General features: G+C 33.4%; 1 protein-coding gene across 1 annotated transcript in view; it reads left to right on the top strand.

Moving 5' to 3' along the window:
- The window catches only part of SPAG16 (sperm associated antigen 16), an 843,476-nt gene that overhangs the window by 483,599 nt on the left and 336,516 nt on the right, over positions 1–23,361 (top strand). The window contains exon 13 of the mRNA XM_024763282.1: positions 23,038–23,164. Within this exon, the coding sequence (XP_024619050.1) occupies positions 23,038–23,164 (127 nt within the window). The remainder of the gene's footprint in view (positions 1–23,037; positions 23,165–23,361) is intronic.

Raw genomic sequence — 23,361 nt, 5'->3', positions numbered from 1 at the left:
CATTTTCTTGGATTAATATTTGAGTTTCTGATTTTATTACTTTTCAAAAATACTATATATTTTTACTACTTTTAAGGAAAATGTGACCCTTATAACAGAAATTGACAAGCTATTGAATGTATTAAAGTCAGTAACTGATATATATTATAGTCAAAGCATAAGAAACATGTTCTTAGTAAAATATAAAATGATATTATAATGACTTTAGAGCTCTACCTAGCATTATATTGTTTGTACCAACTTATGTTAAATTTATCAACCAGTCTTCTGAAGTCAGTAAAATAAGGAATTATTTTAAAAGAGTAATTTTAAGAATAAAATAGAGGCTATCATGTATCCATGTGTTTTGATCCATTTGTCTGCAGTTGTTTTTTATTGTAATTAAAACCCCTACAAAATTCTCTAATTCCTTCTCTTAAAACAACTCTGAGAAGCCAGTTGTGCAAATATCTTAATTACATTCTCTTTTTGATCATTTTTACTGGGTTAATATATCACGGAATTATTGTCTTACGAATTGAAAGAAAACAATTTAGATGATGCTTTTGTATTTTACATTTATTTACAACAAAGTTTCGTAACACCTTCTAGCTCTGAAAAGAAATTATAACAATGACTATTTATAAGAAATAAAATATGTCTTCCACTAAGTAAATATAACACAAACAAATAAAACCTATCCCCAAGGTATAGTTTCTAGCGTGCATGTGTTTGTGCATATGTGTACGTCTGAGGGAGAGACAGAGGGAGAGGGAGGAAGGAGTATGTACATGGTGTGGGTCATTCAAGATTACAGAATAACAGTGTGTTTGACTCTTATACTTTTGACAACATAAGAACACAAAATGACTGAGCAAAATGTGACAGCTGAAAGTTAACTTATGTGGAATTTGGAAAAGTCACAGATTCTTTGCTTTGCTTTTAATCAGTTAATTGAGAACAGTACATTTTTTTAATGAGAGGGTAAGTCATAGAAAAGTTGCAAAAATGTATTTTAATAGTATCATTATTTTAACAATTTTTATTATTACTATAATAGTTACCTGGAATTCTTACAGTCCAAAATATCACTCCTAACAAAATTTGCAATCTTAAATATTTACTTTAAATCACATTGTCTTCTATAAATTCTAAGCTTTTGTGAGCAATGATGTAGAATATAATAAATACTAATTGCTGCTATTGAAAATTTCAAACTTAAGGGAATAATTTTTTAATGAAGACCTAAGCTTATAATTTCTTGCTTATGGTTTAAAACAAAGAACTCTGGTACCCTGTTGTGTAGATTTAGGATTGGTAAAATTAGTTGCAAATGCTAAATATATCAGTCATTTAAAAGTCACTTGAAAGTTTGGTATTTTGCATTGATGATCAGGTAACAAGTTTAGAATGATCCAGTTCAGGCTTCATTAAGACAGTTTTGAGGTAGTTTGTTTTTCAACAATAATAATGGTAATAATAGTAATAATAATGCATGACAGTTTCAAGTACTACTTTATGCTAAACTCTGCTGCTGCCATCCTTGGTTTCTTTTTAACTATTTACCCATGATTTAGGTGGCCTGTATCAAAAGACTTGCTTAACATACTGAAAACTTTTATAAAGCCTCTTATAGTCCATAGATTAGAATCAAATTTAACATAATTGTGAAGATATTTTGAAAGGCCTATGATATTCTATGAAAGAAGAATCTGTGGGCACCAATTACTTCACCTTCTAGAAACAGAATGAGTTCTGGTATTTTTTAACATCTTTATTGGAGTATAATTGCTTTACAATGGTGTGTTAGTTTCGAGAATGAGTTTTGAACCAGTATTTTCAAACTTCCCCCAAATAAAGTGCTTTCTCTTTAGTATCAACAAAGCTTTATTACATCATTTATTTGGCTTGTCATTAGTAAACAATATTTATTATGTACCAAGCAATACGGGGAGTTGAGGAAGCCCTTGACATCCATTTTTTTTTTATCCTCCAGTGTTTAGAGTGTAATGTAGAATAGAAAATGATAAAGACATTACCTTAGGTTCCTAAGCATAGGGCATCATAGTAATATTATTGTAGTGACATTAGAACAAACATACAACTTATAAACTCCCACCCATATCACATACATCAAAAGCAGAAGAGATAATGAAGTAAAAGGATTGAATGGAACCGGAGAGATCAATCCCAGGATTGGGGGATTTTATGACTAGTGTAGCACTGTCTCCACGTTCTAGCTGGAATCCCAATAGAGAAGTAAATGCTGCTTATATCATTTTATGCATGAATGAAAATGATTTAGATAATTGATATGTTATTCTAGCAAATCCAATTACATGAATATTGTCAACTGACTAAAAAATCTAATTGCTGGTTACAGAACTTATTGCTGAGGTTCTTCCTAATATGTTTCAAATTGACATTGTATACAGGACTAAACCTCATTTATGATTTATGGGAACAAAATTCTTGGCAGTGTTTACATATATACATGCATGCATATATATATACATATGTGTGAATATGTGTACAAATATATCCAAATGTATACAATATATAAAAAGTATGTAACTGATCAAAGCTTTCTTTGTGTCCTTTGAACTTGGATGACTAGACAGTGAAGCTCACCATGACTCTCTAGCACCACCAGTTTCATACGTCCTCCAGTCTAGTCAACAAGCTCCACCGTGGGCCTTGTCTCTCCTGTAGAACACTGTCTCTAAAACCCATCACATCTCTTGGTACATGGAAAGTCAGTGAATCATCTTAGTTTGAGCATCTTCTATTACACTTTGATTATCATTGTGAGCCATTTTAAACTACGTTCCATGGAACCACTGGTGTTTTGAAAAGGTGGTTTTGTTTTTTTTTTTTTTGCGGTACGCGGGCCTCTCACTGTTGCGGCCCCTCCTGTCGCGGAGCACAGGCACCGGACGCGCAGGCGCAGTGGCCATGGCCCCACAAAGTGTCTTTGAAGAACACTTTTCTTTTGTAACAAAATCTCTGTGTCTGAAAAAAGTTTGAAAAAAAGGGTTCAATTTATTAAAACCTATGATACTAGGTAGCATAAGTTCTAAGTATGTTTTTGATGCTATTGAAAATAATTCTATAAAGTATTAAAACATCTTACAAAAATATGATTAAAGTAGTTTATAAAACTTGTTGCCAACAATTGCCAAAAATCCTTAAATTAAGAAATGCTCAAGTTTTCATATTTCTTTAATAAATCCTTTCTATAACTTGTGAAATTGGGAAAAAGAAACTAGACCATGTATATAACTATAGCAGTTTAATAAAACGTAAGCATTTGTCTATTTAATAATGCCAGTTAAATGAAGACAGTTTCTAGTCAATTTTTCTGCCCCCAGCTATTATAAAAATATCTAAGAAAGTATCCAAAAACTTTTTTAAGCTTATTTGTTTTAAATTTATCCTGAGATCTGATCATACTTATCCTTTATGGGAATCCCAGTGGGAGGAAATAGAAGAACATCTAAAGTCCATTTGTTCAAGGTCATGATAGTCTTGTTAATTGGTCATGAATTATAGTCATACATCCATCACCCATTCATTCATTCATTCATTCATTCAATGTAGTCTGAACTCCTGCCATATGCTAGAGGTTAGATTGCAGCTTGATATTTAGCCTCCTTTGACCTGACCCTGAACCCTGTCCTTTCTACTCAGCCATGATAATTCCAAACTTCTCTGCCACACCCACTGCTGACCACCCTCATTTTTAACCGAACTGGATCTGTACTAGCACCACAGAGCCTCACCAACCTGCAGGAGAAGGCAGGTTGAATTTTGGATCAAGTACCTTGTTTTCGGTCCATGCTTTTTCATAAACTAATATACCCCTGTTCATCTTCCTGTCTTAACTCTCTGGCTTTTGTCTGAGACTAGAATTATAATCCTGGACAATTCCAGTTCTTCCCACTTGGCTGATAGTTAATTTCTCAATTAAGCATGTATTTGACATTGTGAAGAAGGACAATATTGAGCTCTGTACAGATTTTAAAATATATGCACATTCTTTAACCACAAAGTCCTTAAATTTGAATAAATGACGTTAACAACAATACATAAGCAAGGAATGCTGTGCTAAATGCCGTAAGAGAGGAACTATATCTATTTTGAGCAAATTGTAAAAAATTTTCTAGGGTGGGAGGAAACACTCTATTTTTAAAGTACATACATTTTACACTGTCAAGAAGTAGCCAACTGAAAGGAGAGAAGAAAGGGATTATAAACATAGGGAACTGAGATGATTGTACTGTAAGATACAAATAGATAAGTAGTGGGGTAAGTGCCACCCATTTATATAAACCGCGGTCATTCATACAAGTGCATGCTATCAGTCATTGACAGAACAAATAGACAGAAAATCAGTAAAGATATAGAGAACCTGAAAAACAATACAAACCAAATTTCCCTAATTGAGATTTATAGAGCACTCCACCCAACAACAGCAGAATACATATTCCTTTTAAATATACATGGAACATCACCAAAATAGACTATATGTTGGGCCATAAAACAAGATCAATACATTTTTTTAAATCTTTTTTTTGATCAATACATTTTTAATGATTAAATCAGAGTGTATTTCTGGTACAAAACTGAATTAAATTAGAGATCAGTAACAGAAAGATATTTGGAATATCTCCAAATATTTTGAAATTAAAAAACATTTTAAATATCTCAAGGGTCAAAGGAGAATAAATCACAGGGGAATTATAAATAATCTGATTGGATAAAGGAACAACATATTAAAATTGTGGGATAAAGTTCAACAAAATTGTGGAATATAAGGTCAACAAATAAAAACGATCTTATTTCTGTATAATAGCAATGTACAGTTGTACCAATAACTTTTTTTTTTTTTTTTTTTTTTTTTTTTTTGCGGTAAACGGGCCTCTCACTGTTGTGGCCTCTCCCGTTGCGGAGCACAGGCTCCAGACGCTCAGGCTCAGCGGCCATGGCTCACGGCCCCAGCCGCTCCGCGGCATGTGGGATCTTCCCGGACTGGGGCACGAACCCGCGTCCCCTGCATCGGCAGGCGGACTCTCAACCACTGCGCCACCAGGGAAGCCCCCAATAACTTTTTAAAAACCTATTCACAATAGCTCCAAGAATGGAAATACATTGGTATGAATTTTAAAAAGTACAAAATCTAAATGCTGAAATTACAAAATACTAAGGAAATAAATCCAAGAAGACCTCAATAAATGAGAGACAGACCATCTCCATGGTTTAAAAGACTCAATATAATAAAGATGTCAATTCTCTACAAATTGATACGCAAGTTGAATGCAATTCCTAGAAAAATCCCAGAAATATTTTTGTAAATGCGTACAAATAATTCTATTGTGTAAAGCAGGGGGTCCTTATTATTGCAGTTATTAAAATAGCCAAGGCATGGCTGTTCAGCTAGCATGCCAGCAATTGTAGGGGTTTGAATGCTGTATCCAAATTTATGCTGGGTACAGAGATGATACTGGATTCAATAATAGGCTGAAACTACTAGGACAGTAAGAATGATTCCCCAGTTAGTGCTTATTTTGTGGACTCAGTCTCTGTAGATTTGGCCTACGGAAACTGAGGACACAGTATGCTTCCTTTTGCTTTCTCATTTTCTGAGAGTTCCGTAATGTTTGCTTGGCTATCCTTATCCTTTTCTCTATATCCCTCCCAAGCTACCATATAGAAGATAAGAGCTTTATCTAGCCCAGGTTCCAGGAGAAAAAGCAAATGTCAATTGCACTGTATCTACATTTGCATTATCACCTGGTATGTTATCATGGGGTGTTCTATTTTTTAAAAATATTCTCTTGTTTCTAAAGCTCCAATTTAATAAATTCATTTGAGCATGCCCTTAGTAGAAATACCTACTCCACATGACTCAACTAATTCTCATGTCTTCATAGTTGACTTCAACCAAGAACAGTCATATCTGGACCATTATGTCCAAGTAAGAAATGACTTTTAGCAGAAATCATTCCTGATGGGAATAATCAAATTCTTATTGCCTTGATAGACAGATAAGTGGTATAAATGATATATATATATATATGGTCCCCAATTGAAGTTTATATAAAAGTAAAATAATATGTCTAGAAATGTGATTTATATTTACATTTGAATATTATTATATTTGAATACAGGTGATAAATTTCCTTTAGCCAAAATACTTGAGTTACGCTGTAGGGAAAGATCATATTAGAAACTGAGAGGTTAATTACTTTTTTGCAATCTATTCATTCACCATTTCTCTAAGAAGTCCCTCAAAAAAATACTCTATATGGAAATTTTAAAACAACTGTGGAATTTTGTTACATAACCCATTTTCTCCATGATGAGCTTGAATGATGGAAACAACAAAAGTAGTACCTTACAGGGATGGCAGCAGGTGGAAGGTTTTCCCAGATTCTTCCTTCCCTAAATCCTGCTGTTCTCACCTTTCTTTGGTTTACCATCCTCACATTCATTTTTTCATCTGACTCCATATATTTCCCACATCCTGGTCCTACTGGTAATCCTCACTTGTCTCCTGCTGCTTTGCCAACTTCTCCTGGTACTCCAACTACTGGAGCTGAGACAGCCATGAGTCAAGCACCCAGCTGCAGCCAGTTTATATTTTAAAGTGATGTAAAGGAGAGCAATAATAAATACAGAATTGGCTTTCCTGGAATCTTCAATGCTTGGGTTTCAGAGTCTTTTCTGTTCAATGCATTGAGAAGTAAGAACACATGACAAACTCAGCCTAAACATTAAGTCAGTGGTTCCAGGACGGTGAGCAGTGCAACTCCCAAAGGGATGTTTTGATAAATCACAAAATGTTTTTTTCTTATTTCAGTGATTCATGGGGACTGAAGTGGTTGGGGCCAGGCATACCGTACATCTTGCTGAGTAGGACAGTCTACGTAATGAACAAATTTTTTGTGTACTTCATGACTTCCAAATTCCCCTATATATATTCATGAAGTTGAAAGAAAAAGCCTGTTGATAATCCTTTTAAAATTTTATTTTTATCCTAGAACCAATTTCACATTGAAAATAAACCAAAGCATCATTTACAAAGTTTTAGTATATATTGTTTTTCAGGAATTCAACTACTTTGTAAATCAAGGGAATATTTAACTAAATTTGTATTGAAACATGACCAAGAGTGTTCTACCATTGCATAAAATTACCTCAGTGGGAGTAAGGCCACTTGAGTTTGAGTTCTCCTAGACAGCACACCTTAACAGTTTGCATTTATGGCAGTCGCAACCATAGCAATTCCATAGATGTGAGCCTCTGGTTCCATGATTATGTCTCCTAATGTAGTTGAGCCTAAGCATTTACACTTTGAAAAACACAATATTTTGTTACAAATTACTTGCTATTTATTTCTTTGCAGAGTTAGGCCAAAATACATTGACTTTAAAAATTATTATCTATTTTCTTTCTTTATAATAGATGGAGCATTAAATATATTTGTTTTTCAATGCATAGATTTCATAGAATTAAGAATTACTGTATGAAGTAATTAAACTAGTACCAACTATGGAGGACAAAAAATTGTGTAATAAGTTATTTAGCTGAACATAAGAAGTGTTAATTATATAAGCCTGAAATCAAGATTTGTCAGGAATAATTGACACATTTATATGCATCGATTGATATTTCTGTCATGTATAAATGATGCTATATACAAATGATAAAACAAAGTCATATAAAAGTTGGCCTTACAGTACAGATGTCTAATGGGAATATAAGCCATCCTTATCACCTTTCAGCCACGCTGACCAGTCATGTAATAAAAATGGATGACACCTGAAATGAGAAAACAATTATGTGGCGATCTGAAGGAAGGTGGCCATACCCAAAGGATGAACAAAATACTTCAAGCTAAACTAACAGCAACATAATGAGCTAAGAACTGACAGGCACAAGAACAGGCAGATCATGTTTGCTTGAAGCAAGCAGAGTTTGAGCTGCTTAACTGCCTCATTTAAACAGAAGAGTATGCTCATCATGAGACTAAGAGACAGTTTACAGAGAATGACACCCTGCAGGGAACAGCTGCTGCTAACACCCGAAGGACAGAATTATATAGGAGACATATTTATTTAATTTTGCAATTTGTGAGGAAGTTTTTTTAGACCCACTCTTTTTTTGGCATTTTATTTTATTTTATTTTATTTTTTTAAAGAGGCAAGAGAATTTAATGAAGAGGCCGTTTACAAAGGTGTGGTCAGGTGTAAGATGTCTAATTTGATTTTTATTTTCACAACATAATTTGTCATTCTATTATTCTACATTCTTCATAGTTTACAATGCTAATTGTTGGGAAAAATAGGTATGTTTCTAGCCAGTACTATAGGCTTTTTATATATTATCTCACTTAATCTTACAACAAACCTGAGATGTATGTTCTCTTTTCCACTCTTTGCTGAAAGAGATAGGAAAGCTCAGTAAGATTTTGTCATTTAAGATCACATCGCAGGTAAAATTTCTCATTTTAACTTTGTCTTCCTGAGTCTGAAAGCTATGTATTTTTTGAAAAAATTTTATTGGTAAAGTAAGTCAGACAGAAAAAGACAAATATCATATCATATGATATCGCTCATATATGGAATCTAAAAAAAGGCTACAAATGAACTTATCTACAAAACTGAAATTGAGTTACAGATATAGAAAATAAACTTAGGGTTACTGCGGGGTAAGGGTGGGGGGAGGGATAAATTGGAAGATTGGGATTGACACATAGACCCACTCTTCTGAGCAGAAAGCATCAAGGTCAATGAACCAATCACATAGTACAGAAGATATTGCCATATTTATATGATTCAGTGGAATGGGTCAAGTAATTTTAACAGGACTGTTATATTTCCATAAATATAAATAATTTGTTGATTATGATTGTTCTTAATAAAAACTAAATACCCTAAAGCATAATTTTAATGGCACTGCCTTACAGCCATATACAGTATTCAATCCCAATTTCTATTCTGGAAATTGAACCCGTATTGAGTCCAGTTCCAGGTCCAGGCCAGAAAAGCAGGGGAAATCCAAGTTTAAGTGAAAGAAGTACTGATTCCATATATATCTCTATCACTCTTTAAGAAATGTATGCTTAATAGGAAAACAATAGTTTCTCATGTAAATTCCAGGTTTTATTTAAGAAAGATCCTGAATCCAAAGGTGAAATCTAGTAAAATAAACTTATAAAAAAAAAAAAAAAAAAAAAAAAAAATAGTATATGTTTCTTTATGGAAATGCTGTTAGTTTTAAATTCTTGATGTGAGTGATTGGATATGTCATATATAAATTTACCAAGGAATAAAATAGAGGTCATAAAATATAAAGACACAATAGGACATATTTATAACCTCGTGAAACAAAATGGCATTTCAATATATTAAGCTGGCCACTTTACTGTATTTGTATATGGGTCCTCACTACAAAGTTCTGTCCCTGATTTGAACACATCAAGTATGAGAGGTAAAAAGCACACAGTAAATGAGGGTTACAAATGGCGTTTTGTTTATGAACCTCATCTTTAGGTTGGTGACATTCCATCATACAACCAAGGCAATGATTATTATTATGATTAGCTTTATAATAATCTGTAGGATCCTGCAGAACTTTTCCAACAACATATTCGGATCCTAACAAATCAATCTGAGGTGGAAAAACAGCAGATGGACGTTAGGAAAAGTTAGTGCAATATGATGTTATAAAGAAAAGCACGTGTGTCTTTTCTCAAATTTGGTTTAATATATTCTTTACAGAAGGTAGTTTCCTTTAAAAGCATTAGTTAGTTCAGCGTTTGTGTGATTTTATGAGGAGGAGGTGTGAGTAGCCATAATGGTGGCAGTAAAATGCAGTGAGCCCTAATATATAATTCATTTTAATAAAGAGGAGAAACACACCTTAGGTGACATATTTTAATGGGCTACTAGATGAATGACCAAGAAAAGAGAGAACTTCAGTTTCAATATGAAAGGTAGAGACCATTGAATAAATGAAATTGTGGCAAGAAAACATATTCTTTAAATATCCTTTAAAATCTGCTACCTCAAATCCTTCCTGTGGTATTTAATTCTTTATGATCAACGTTTCATTAATTAGTTTGTTACAGATAAAAAATGAGATGCTTTTAGAAGTCATGTCTCTTATAATCCAGCTATTATTTAGATAGACACTTCAGAAAGAGAAAATAATTTTCAAGTTGTTTAGAAGACTAAGGTGCAAGTAGAGAGTAATTGCTATTATTATTATTAAAGTATCTCTTTCTGTTCACTGAATCTGAGACCGATCTGACTGATTTGCTTACACATTCATGGCTGCTTTTAAGTGCCCTCTATTCTGAATTTTGTTCTCCATATTACAGTTGTAACATATAGGAAATAAAGTGGATATACCTTGTTTAAAGATATCAATAGAGCAAAATTATTTCCATAATCAAGAACAGATCCAAATACAGACAAGTGACTTAATCATATAATTTAAAGGTTACTACAAGGTCCTGCATGACCCTGAATATTTATTTTCCCGCCAGCTTACTATCTTATTTGTTTATTTTCTTATATGAACTCATATTCCTGCAATTAGAATTACTTCTTCTGTAAGAAGAAAAAAGAAAGGACTTTATTATGGTTTTTATATAGTATTTATGAAAAAATTTAGAAGGTAACTATTAAAAATACACTCAGTACACTCAGGTGAAATGGGCCCAAGAGAAATGGGAGGGAGGATATTAGTTTAAAGGAAGCCTTCTCATGCATCCTTCTCATTTCATTAACACAGGTTAAGAATTACGAAGTGGAAAAGCCACTAAGTGTAAATATGTATTAGAAACAAAGGAAAATACCCTAAGGGATTTGGCAAGCAGCATGGATTATTTTCAGGTGGGCTTTTCATGGAGGACGAGTCTAGGAAAGCCTCAAGGAAGTGTAAGGGTGTCAGGGAAAGCACGTCCAGAGTTTGAGAGAACCGTGCAGGTACTCATACTCAAAGCCTAGAAAGGACTCATTTCACAACTCCTAACTTCCCTCTCTCTGCCATGAATAACATATATGGCACAACTGAAGTTTCCCTGATAGGCTTAAAATATTTTCTCACATTTTCTTTACCAGTAGTTCTATCCTAATCCAAACATTTAAAAGTACTCATTTTTACAGACATTTAAAAGTAACACAGTGGATAAATGGGATCCTCAGATTGATACCATCAAGGATAGTAACATAAGATTTTTCAGCTTAATACTTTTAAAAAGCTTTCATTCCTAAGAGTAAGCTTGTGAATTAAGATCAGAAGTTTATGCTAACTAAATTCTGCTTTTAGATGAGAAAATAAAAACTAAAATACTGGCAGTTTCTAAAGCTCCTTCAGGGGGAATTAATTCTTGGATCATTTGTGTTGATCATACAATCCTTTCCTTTTTAGCTAATTGAAATCAACGTAAAACTCAGTTAATTTTTAAACAATATAGTCAATATTTGACAATTAAGTTCAAAGAGAAGGATATTGGATTGAGGGTTAAATACTGGGAAGTAATGGTGTCTCTTCACAAACAATAAAGATTTGCAGTTTCATTAATAATAATAAATTATTATTGACTCTGGACCCACTATGTACTACTTTTCAACCACAGAACATGACAGATAAGGCCAGAGTCCTCATACAGTATACAACTCTAGGCAGGGCTAATGGTAGGGAGAGGGTACAATGACATAAGTAGTCAAGTTAATTTCACTTAATGATTGGTGCTATGAAGGGAATGAGCAGGATAATGTGACAGATTCAGCTTTGTACCCCTTTGTGATCAGAAGACACTGAGTTTTTAGTGAAAGCTCTGAGTATGAGGAAACAGCTGGATTGAAATTTCTTTTCTCAAACAACCCAGTCCCTGGATGTTCTAAGGACTTTTCCCCCTCATTCTAGCCCTGCTTTCTCTCCTTTCTGCTTTGCTTTTTGCTGGGAACCCTACTCTCCTACAGCCACGCTTCTGTGACTAGAGATCTTGCCTTTTGTCATTGACTTTTCCCATTCCTGGTATCTGGTTTCTGACTAAGATCTCTTTCGGGGAATTGACATGGAAAGGAAAAGAGGTGTAAGCTTTAAAGTATCACTGTGGCTACTTGTGATCTTAATATGTTTAAATTTAATATATTTAAATATTTTGGAGAGAAGTTTAAATAGATGATTTCAGAAATGGCTTTTGTGTTTAAATTATTTAATGTTACATCTATTGATCAATTTACAGTTAATGAAGTTGATCACAATCACCTGTAAAGCTAATTTGTTTCCTTTTTGCTTTAAAGCCCTTTTCTAAGAAAGATGTGCTTCGAAACAACCCTTTTGACCTTCTTTGTATATAAAAAGATATTGGATAGTTTTAATTAGGATTTTTAGAAGCCAAAGTTCTTTTAAAGACTGATCTAACTGCAGGAACACTGCACGCAGGGACCATTTTAAACAGCAAGATCACTAAAATTACCAGAAAAAGCACAAAAATGCAAAAAAGATGGCACTCAATTGACTGCAAAAAGGACACTGTTTAAGTTATGAGAGCTGAAACAAAAAGGCAGAGCATGGCCTAGTTGGACCTCAGTTGGAAATGTGCATGTCATGTGACTCAATTTTGTTGCTGCTCTGCATTCCCACATATGTGAATGCCTGCAGAGCATTGATTTGGGGGTTATAAATACATGTTAGCAAGCAGGCAATTTGCATATACGGAATCCTTGAATAATGAGGGCCAACTACACTTCACAGTGTTAAGGTGTGCAAATTACTTAGAATAATAAATGTTCAATAGATATCAACTTAAACTACAGTGTTAAATGTAATAGAAACTGTTGAAATATAGTTATTTGCTTTTGTCTTCATTCATTTGCCTCAGTTTGCCATTTCAAAATTGAGTCTTTTTATTTTAATTTTTTCCATTATCCAGTTTGCTGCCATTTACTGCCGAGCATCCACTTTTTCCTCACTGTTATCAGTGGGCACTACTCCAGCCTCTGTAACCCCCGCCCTGTGCTCACACCCTTTGCAGAAACAGTTCAGGTGACTATTTAACAAGTCTGAGTGAGGACTTGAGGGTACTCTGAGCAAGCCCCCAGCTGAATTATGGTTATTTTATTTATTCACCTTTTGCTTTTATTCCCCAAATGCTGGATGCATTCCAGGTATTTGAGGTTGCCGGGAATCTGCCCTTTACGTATGTGGAGTGGGGTTTTATTACCATTTGGGGGTAATTCTCAGATAGTGTATTTATTGTCAAGGGTTTTGGTCAAAAAAAATTTTTTTGTCTAGGAGCTGTGGCCTATTGATGCTCCTTCCTGGCTGAGACACTCAGACCACATAATAGATCATTCTTTCACAGTAGATTATGGTGAACTTTAAGATAGGGTTTGTGGTACACTCCCTGGTAGATTTTATTGAAATATCACTCCCTCCATTAAATGTTCAATTGAATTTTATGTTCACAAAGAAACTGTTGCACACTAAAGGATTTTATATTATTTGAGTAATATAAAATAACATGAAGTAAAATGTTAACTTTTTAAGTCAAAATTTGGATGTCACTGGAGAACTTTGCCTTACTGAGATGGAAATTCAGATGGATTTTTAAAATAGCTTATGTATAAACTTTTAAAAATATGATAGTGGGTGGGAGGAATCACTCATTCAACTTGGATGTTATAGTTGTAGTATGACAATTTAAATATGTTTCACTTATGCTCATGTTAGCGTATTTGATTTAAGTATTTCATAAAGAATTTTTATTTCAGATAAGCCTTGTGATAAATGTTATCATTATATGTTGGCTCAATTATATAAATACTATTTGAAATCCAGGTCTTTTACTTACAAAACAGAAATAGAGTCACAGATGTAGAAAACAGACTATGGTTACCAGGGGGGGGAAGAGGGAGGGAGGAGGGATAAATTGGGTGATTGGGATTGACATATACACACCACTATATATAAAATAGATAACTGATAAGGACCTACTGTATAGCACAGGGACCTCTACTCAGTACTCTGTAATGACCTATATGGGAAAAGAATCTTAAAAAGAGTATAACTAATTCACTTTGCTGTACAGCAGAAACTTACACAACATTGTAAATCAACTATACTCCAATAAAAATTTTTAAAAAATAAAAGAGATGGGATCAGGAATAATCTTCTCCTAATTAAAGCCTGGTGCAGTAATATGGGGGAAGTTTTAAGATTTATTGTAAAAAGTTAAGGAACTAGGAGAGATTTTATCATTCAAGTACAAAATGAAAAAAAAAATGTAGGGACATGGGTTGCCCTTTTAGAGGGTTAGGGACAAAAAGAGAGGACAAATAAGATGCCGCCAAATGGAAAATGATGAAATGCATTGTAAAACAAAATGAGAATTTAAATATTCTTGCTATTAATTTCAGCTCTTTATGAAGCAAAGGAATTGCCAGAATTACTAAATTTTTGAAATAAACCTATAGAGTAAAAACTAAGTAAATAAATAAAATGAAATAAAATAAAATTCAGGTCTTACTAAGGGTTAATAAGATAATGAATTCCAGTATTTTTTTTCAAAACAAGGATAGATAAAATTTTTACCCTTTTTCTTCATATTCACTTGAATATATGTTGCTGCTGCCTTTTGTAAATGTTCCATAATTCCATTAACCACATTTTGTTGATCTGAAAGTTCATACAAGCTTGAAGTTTCAAAAGTACAGTTTCATATCCAATATTAACAGTGTTACAGCCAACACACCAAAGGAAATAAAACCTTTAAAATTTAATGCCTCACAAGGGAGAACTGTATTAAAACTGTGCCCTCTTACAAGTTACAAATGGGAAATACATTTTAAAAGAAAAGGCATTTGCTCTAGAAGAGCAGATCACTTTGTTTTATAGCAAGTTCAAAATTCAGAGAAATATTCATCTTTCAGTTACCAGACTAATAAATTGAATCAAGGTGGGCAAGGAGAAAGATAGAAGAAAAAAGGGGAAATAAAGTAAAAGCAGGAGGTGGGTTAATAAAGGGCTTTTTCTTGTGAACTAACTTCTCCCTACAAAAATGATAAGAAAACAGCAGACAGAGCAACAGAGATAAAATTACATCAGGCTTCAGGGTTTATGTTTTTGATGGAAATGTACAAATAATTTCCATCCCTTGCGGTGCTGCCATGCTCCATCACTTTAGTCCATTTTCACCTTGCAAAGAATTCTGAATGGGAGGGACTTCCTTCTCTGGCAGCTAATTAATCTCTTACAAGCCTGCTCTTGCAGCCTGTCTACCTGGAATGCCCCACACATTAAACAAGTGACTTGGGAGCAGATTTCTTGCCCCCTTGAGCAGTTCTTTCTTCCTTTAAGCTATATGAAGACCCAGCTTTTTCTTTTTGTTTGGGAAACTATGAGCGCTAGAATAAATCATTGAGGAATCTCTCCCTCTATCCCACTACCATAACTGAATACACTCCCAAATAATTAAATTGGGTTTTAATGACAACAGACAAAGCCTGAATATCAGTTGTGAATGTGCACAGTGCAACAGTGCACATAATATGGAAGGACACAATAATGCACATATGTAAGGACACACGTTTCTAAATTATACATTTTCTGTGTACATGTTAGATCTTCATTGTGATGAAACAGGTATAATCATATTTATAATACTGTTGCATTTGCCTTAAAAATAGTACCAGATTTTGCAAATAGGAGACTTTTTAGTTTTTTGCCAAATTCTGTCTGTAAAAAAGATTAAGGTAAGAGCATACTTATTTATAGGTTGAAATGCTTCAATTAAAAAATAATAGAAATTCTATTCAGGTTTATTCTATTTAATAAATACAGCCTTTTAAAAAGTTACCACTAATGAACTACTTGCAAATAGCAATGCTTAACTTTGTCAGAGGTGGAACTATCTTTCAGTAATAACTCACAGGAGGTTAGAAATAGTAATCATTCTTTAATATTTTGCTGATGCTTTCACACATCTTTTTTATGCAGTTATCTGTATTGTTTTATTTTCTCTCGTGTTTTTCTGTTAAATCTTTTGTGGATTTTTGTTTGTCTATTTCTTTATATTTCCTTTTTAATTAAACATAAAAGACTTCACAGTAACTACGTTATGCATGCCTTTAGAAAACAGAGATATATATGTTAATGGTATAGCTATTCCAAATATTAAAGATTCTTTATCCATCTATGAAGATGCATGCAATTGACACATGCACGTATGGAGATGTACTTGATAAGAGAATAGGATCACTATAAATATTCAATTATTCACAGAAATGTATATTAAGTAGTTATTGTGTCCCACATACCAGGAGAGTGAAGCCAGAAGGAAAACGTATTCTGAAAAGTGTTATTTATTTTTAATTGTTTAGTCAAGGTAATATATACAGTGAAATGGGCAGCTTATTAAGTGTTCAATTAGATGAGTTTTGACAAATGTATATACCTTTAAAACTAATGAAGATATAGGCCATTTCTATGACCACAGGAAATTTCCCATTCATCTAATGAAAGCCCACTCCCCATAGCAGACACTGTCTGGTTTCTATAACCATAGAGTGTCTGTTCTTGAACTTCATATGAATTTAATTATATGATACATAGACATATTTATCTGGATTCTTTTATTCAGTATTATTGAGATTAAAGTATATTGTTGTAATAATCAACAATATTATTTTTAATCACAATCTAATGAGTTAATATGGTACTACTTCATCTAATACGTAAGGACCTTAAAACAGTGTAATTCCATGTTTACCCCATCTTCGTGATTTTGCTGTCTTGTATTTTACTTTTACGTACTTAAAACACTGTCCAGTACAATGATGGTATCTTTACTTTAGCCAGATATCTTTTAAAAATTAGAAAAAGATGTTTTACATTTACCCATATATTTATCACTTCAGATGATGATATTCTTTTCTGTATACAGATGTTTCCATCTGGTGTCCTTTCCATTCAGTCTGAATACCTTCTCTTCAGCATTCATATAGGAAAGACCTGCTGGTGATGAATTTTCTCAGCTTTCATTTATCTGAAAAGTTGTTCCATCTTCATTATTGAAGGTATTTTAACTGATTATTGCATTTTCAGCCCTTAAAAATGTTGTTTTATTGTATTCTGTCTATTGTTTCTGTTGAGAGGTCAGTTGCCATTGACATCATTGTTTCCTACATGTTATGTTTCTTTCATTGATTGTGACTTTCAGATTTTTTTTTAGATTTTGCTTTTAGCAGTTTTACTATGATATGCTTAGGTGTGTTCTGTCTATTCTTAACTATGCTTGGATTTTCCTGAGCTTCTTGGATCTGTACATTGGTACTTCTCATCAAATTGAGGAACACTTTAGCCACTATTCTTTCAAAAATGTTCTAATCCTTTTCTCTTTCCCTCCTCCTCTACACCTACCCGCCACCTCTGAAAACCCCGTTATTCCTGTGTTAGACCATACGATTACCCCCACTGATGACTGGGGCTCTATCTATGGTTTTTCAATATTTTTTTCTCTGTTCTTCAATTTAGGTATGTTCTATTGATCTTATTCAAGTTCACTGATCCTTTTATCTGTAGTATCCAACTTACTATTTTGCTCGTGCAATAAACTTTATTTCATGTGTTATACTTATCAATTCTTTTTTTTATAGTTTCCATTTATTGTCTGAGAGTCTCTATTTGTACACCCATTATAACTGTTTCTTTAAATCCTTAAACATACTTATGATATATGGTTGAAGTCTTGATCTTTGATTACCAACATTTGATTCATCTTAGAGTCTGTTTCTACTACTGGGCTTTTTACTTGATTATGGGTCACATTTTTCACCTCTTCACATGTGTACCAATTTTTTTTTTAATTATATGCTGGATGTTGTTAATAGCAAATTGTAGGGAGTCTATATTAAGTGATCTTTCTACAAAAGGTAGTGAGTTCTGTTCCGGCAATCTGTTTAATTATAGGCAGGTAATTTTTTGCCCTTTCAGGCCTAGTTTTATTCTTGGTAAGGACAAGTCTATTTTGATTTTGAACTTAATTCATGAACCTGACCCTTACTCCTATGGTGGGTGCTTTTCTGTAGTCACAACTGAAAGTCTGAGGTGCCTACTGAGTTCCCTCCACTCTAGTTGGGATTAAAGTCCAGTGTCTTCCAACAGTTCCTGGTCTCTGGTATCATCGTACGGCACTCAACCACGCAGGGCTTGTAGAGTCTTACTCTGTCGAAATGCCATCTAGACCTTGGCCAGCAATTCACAGCAAATCCCCACGCAAACTACTGCCATTTCCCATGCAGCTCCCTTTTCTCACATACCCTTCACTGCAAATTTCAGGCACAGCAGCAGGTCAAACTATTCCCATTTCCTCTTGGCTCAGTGAGACTTCAAATCTACTGCGGTTCTACTACTATATTTGATAGCAGGGAAGTGCCTCCAAGAAGAAAGTCAGTGAGGTCATGGAGCTCTTTGAATTTTTTTCTTTGCTCAAGGTTTCCCATCCTGTGCTGTGTTTAGTTCAGTGCCAGAAAACAGTTGCCTCATGTAATCTGTGTCATTTTATAGCTGTTTGTTGTGGAGGGAGAGGCACAGTACCGGTTACTTTATCATCGTAGCACAAATCCCAGCAAGACTGTTTTATTGCTGGATAAAGGAGATCAAGGAAACTGCCGGAGGTGAGGCAGGTTGAGGGTGGTAAGGGAGACAGGGGCCTTTAGAGTTAATATAGAGCCTGTGACTTGAGAGGTTTTGCAACAAGCTACATCCGTACTTTAAAATATAAAAGTGGAGGAAAGATGAACTTCAGGAATCAAGCCAGTAACACACACAGTGAGAAGTCTTTTGGGAAGATAGCAAATCTGATTAGAAATTAGAGTTAACCTAAATCTAATTTCCCTCCTTTTGCCATTAATCTTTAGCAAGTAGCTGTCCCATATAATGTTAAGTCATAATAAAAAGAAACCAACCCAGAACTGATAATGAATTGTAAAAATTGAAGAAAAAGGGCTTAAAAAAAAAAAAAAAAAAAAAAAAAAAAAAAATTGAAGAAAAAATGAATATAAACCAAATTCCACTGAAGATCATACAGTGCACAAGGAATTACATAAGTAAAGTTACCAATAATTCAGACAAAAAGTCCTCTATATTTTCAGTCAAATTACAGAAATGCTGTATTTATTTTTTTTATAAATTTATTTATTTTGATTTTATTTATTTTTGGCTGCATTGGGTCTTTGTTGCTGAGTGCGGGCTTTCTCTAGTTGTGGCGAGTGGGGGCTGCTCTTCGTTGCGGTGCACAGGCTTCTCATTGCGGTGGCTTCCCTTGTTGTGGAGCACGGGCTCTAGGCGGACAGGCTTCAGTAGTTGTGGCACGTGTGTTCAGTAGTTGTGGTGCATGGGCTTAATTGCTCCACAGCTTGTGGGATCTTCCCGGACCAGGGCTCAGACCTGTGTCCCCTGAACTGGCAGATTCTTAACCACTGTGCCACCAGGGAAGCCCAAAATGCTATATTTCAAGTTGATTTTACATAATAAAATAGAACATCAAAAGAGCTAAAGCATTTTATTATGATTTTATAAGACAATAGATGCAGATGGAAAGCAGACTGAGAAATATCAGGAAAAAAGTGAAATCAAAAATATAAATAACGGTTTTTGATTGCTCCCTCTTCACAGACACACAAATAACCACAACTAAGAAATATAAAGAACAGGTATGAAAAATAAATTTTATATATATATATATATATATATATATATATATATATATATATATATATATATATATATATATATATATATATATATATATATATATATATATATATATATATATATATATATATATATATATATATATATATATATATATATATATATATATATATATATATATATATATATATATATATATATATATATATATATATATATATATATATATATATATATATATATATATATATATATATATATATATATATATATATATATATATATATATATATATATATATATATATATATATATATATATATATATATATATATATATATATATATATATATATATATATATATATATATATATATATATATATATATATATATATATATATATATATATATATATATATATATATATAAGGATACAAGGATTATAGAGAAAATGTTAAACGTAGAGGAAAATGAGACAAAATAAAACATAGCTGGTGTTCTTAAGGGGGAAAAAAGAAAAAAAAAGCAGAATAAATGGAAGAGAAAAACATAAAGATATAGTGAAAGAATAACTACTTACTAGGATAACAAAAGTCTAAGATGGAAATTGCTATCAAGCCATGCCATGGTGAAATTTCTGAACTCCAGTGTTTGCAAAAGAACTGTTAAGGCTATGGGTATAAAAAGCAAATCATCCACAAAGGAAGTTAGACAGGAAAGGGAAGAGAGATTCGGCTGGCCTCAGACTTTGCCCCTGGTATGAGACAGTGAAACATTCCTCCACAAACATTGGAGGAGGAGAACTGATGTTCCCAAGATATTACAACCATTCAGAATTGCTCTTGAAGTACTGAATAATCAAGAAAATATATAAAAGTATGGGTTCAGAGGATTAATTTAAATAGATATTAATTGAACACTAGGAAGATGGGAGGCACTGAGCAACACTGGGATTTGTGATTACTGATCATATGTATGTGTTATAATTTTTGACATTGTAAGATTAACAAAATGATTTCCAAAAATTGGTAGGTGAATAAAAGAAAAATGGGAGGAATTATATACATGTTATAATTATAAACATTTCCTTTTTAAATTATACTTTCTATAAGTGAAATATGACTAAATATGACTAAAAATAACATACTTAATATTTTCTTAATGTGAGGATGTTTTTTAGAGAATGATATTTCATAATAAACTATTGACTTTCTTATATAATTTAATTTAATAATTTACTACATTATATAATTTTCATTTTTTTATGAAATCAATCTCTCTTTTTCTCTGTCATAGAGCTATATCTGGAGCAATTACTCTAATAGTTAAAGATGATTATGTCAATATAGTGGGCTTTGGAATATAAACGTTTAAAGAAATGTTTTATACTTATATTTTGAGAATCATTAGAAAACAGCAGGTAAAATTTCTGCATAAAACAGTACTTCTTTAAAAATAAAAGAAAAGAATTTATCCTGTAAGTTTTAGCACACATCTCAAAAAAATGTCATAAATAAAATCTGAGCATACTTACAAATATCCAAATATATTTTTGAGGGGTCAGGTATTAAATATTTTAGGCTTGTGAACCATATGGTCTCTCATAACTGTGCAACTCTGCTGTTGTCATGGGAAAGCAGCGATAGACATGTGTAAGCAAATTGATGTGTTCCAATAAATCATTCTTTGCGAAAATAGGCAGCCAGCCATGGGCCATGGTTTTTGACCCCTGGTATATATTGACCTTTCATCAACCTTAATGATCAAAATATTATCAGCCTCTCTCAGAAATATTAAGATAAAGAAACAGATACAAAATGGCCCTGATTAATGAATTTATTGATTTCATTTCCTTGTTCCTGACATTAATTACTATAATACTTCACTTTGATATGAAAAGTCTCAATCAAGGGGCAAAACTGAGTAACTTACATACGTATCCACATAAATCTTAATATTTTCTAACTTCTCAAAAAAGCCAAAATTTAAGTAAGGAGGAACTAACTTTGCTCCAAACAGTTCTTAGATGTTATGCTCAATTTGACTTCTTCCCTTGCCTTTTACATTTACAACCTTGGTCAAAAATCTCAGATTGTCGAAGCTAGATTGTACCTCTCAGTGTATCAGATTAAGTAATCTCATTCTCACAAGAAGGACCCCTACTGCCACTGAGGTTAATAACTTCTCTATGGTAACCCTGCTAGTTCTTGTCAAAGTTAGGACTGGAACCCAGGCTACCAGCTCCCATAGCAGAGTTTTTTCCACTCCACCATACTGTCACGTTTGGCATGGCTCAAGCCAGACAGCCGTCAGCTGATCAGAGCTTAATGAGCTGGTTATCATACTAGAAATGTACCTATATTGACTCCTCTGTTCTCAGCATTATTAGTTATCCTGTTTCTTCTCTATTTTTAAAGTAGGTTTATAAATAAAGTTAATTAAAAGACAATCAAACATTACAAATGAGAAGTGATACTGCTCTATGAATATATCCTGCTTCATTAAGAAACAGTCCTTTCGTAAAATGGCAAAAGGCAAAGCTGCAGATGTCTTTCCTTATGAGTTATTTCTAATCATTTAAATCAGTGGTTCTCAGACTTCTGTGAGTATCGAATCAACTGGAGAGCTTGTAAAACACAGACAGTTGGGCCCCAGCCCCAGAGTTTCTGATTCAGTGGGTTTAGCATGAGGCCCAATTTACATTTCTGATATGTTCCCAAGGGATGCTGATGCTGCCGGTCTGGGTAAAACACTTTGAGAACCACCGGTTTAGATTTGTTAATTCACACTTCTGCTCAGGCTCCATCTCAGATCCAGTGAAACAGAATGTCTGGGGCTTGAGGTGGAGTATCTTCTAAAAGTATCTCAGGTGATTCTAACGTAAACCCAAGCAGCTGAGGTGGGGGTGGGGCGGGGGGAGGAAGAGAGACTGAGCAACTTAAAGTAGTTTCTCTGGTCTTCCCATATTATGAAATGTTTTCTTCCTCAGTGTATTCCTTTATGAGATGGGAACAGTTTTTAAGTAGTCATTTCATGATAAGGAATAAATGAGGTAGTATAAAGATGACTTTACCAACTGACTTTATAAATTGAACGTAATTTAAATTTAGTCAATTTTATGCTGCTAATTCTATAAAGTGCTTAGAATATAAGGTGGTTGTAGAACTCTCCTTTTAAAATGTTATTTTTGTACGTCTTGCCACTTGTAAAGCTACTTTATGCCTCAGAAACTTGAACTATCTTTGTTAGCATTATATAGACAGCATAAGAGACATGTAGCGCTAAGTCCTACAGCTTTAACTCTTACTGTTTCTCTATACAGTGAAAGATGCAGATGTACTTTGTATGGACATACAGACTCTGTGAACAGCATCGAGTTTTTTCCTGGCTCCAACATTCTTCTCACAGGTTCTGCAGATAAGTCCCTGTCTGCATGGGATGCAAGAACGGTAAGCAAATCATCAACACTTTTTCCAATTTTTGTAGGTTTAGTTACTCTTAGTCACTTTTCAGGTATTAGGTACACTTTATGAAGTAATTGTACAGGGGCATGTAGGTTAAAGAATGGTAATAAGTTCCTATTTAGAAGATCTTGTCTATGTGCTTTTATGTACCCTGCCTCCTAAAAGTAGGACTATAAAAATAA

Source organism: Neophocaena asiaeorientalis, unplaced genomic scaffold, assembly GCF_003031525.2.
Source record: "Neophocaena asiaeorientalis asiaeorientalis breed wild unplaced genomic scaffold, Neophocaena_asiaeorientalis_V1.1 scaffold86, whole genome shotgun sequence".
Classification (NCBI taxonomy): Eukaryota; Metazoa; Chordata; class Mammalia; order Artiodactyla; family Phocoenidae; genus Neophocaena; species Neophocaena asiaeorientalis.
Note: the sequence above shows the minus strand (reverse complement) of the source record. Positions and strands in the feature narration are given on the sequence as shown.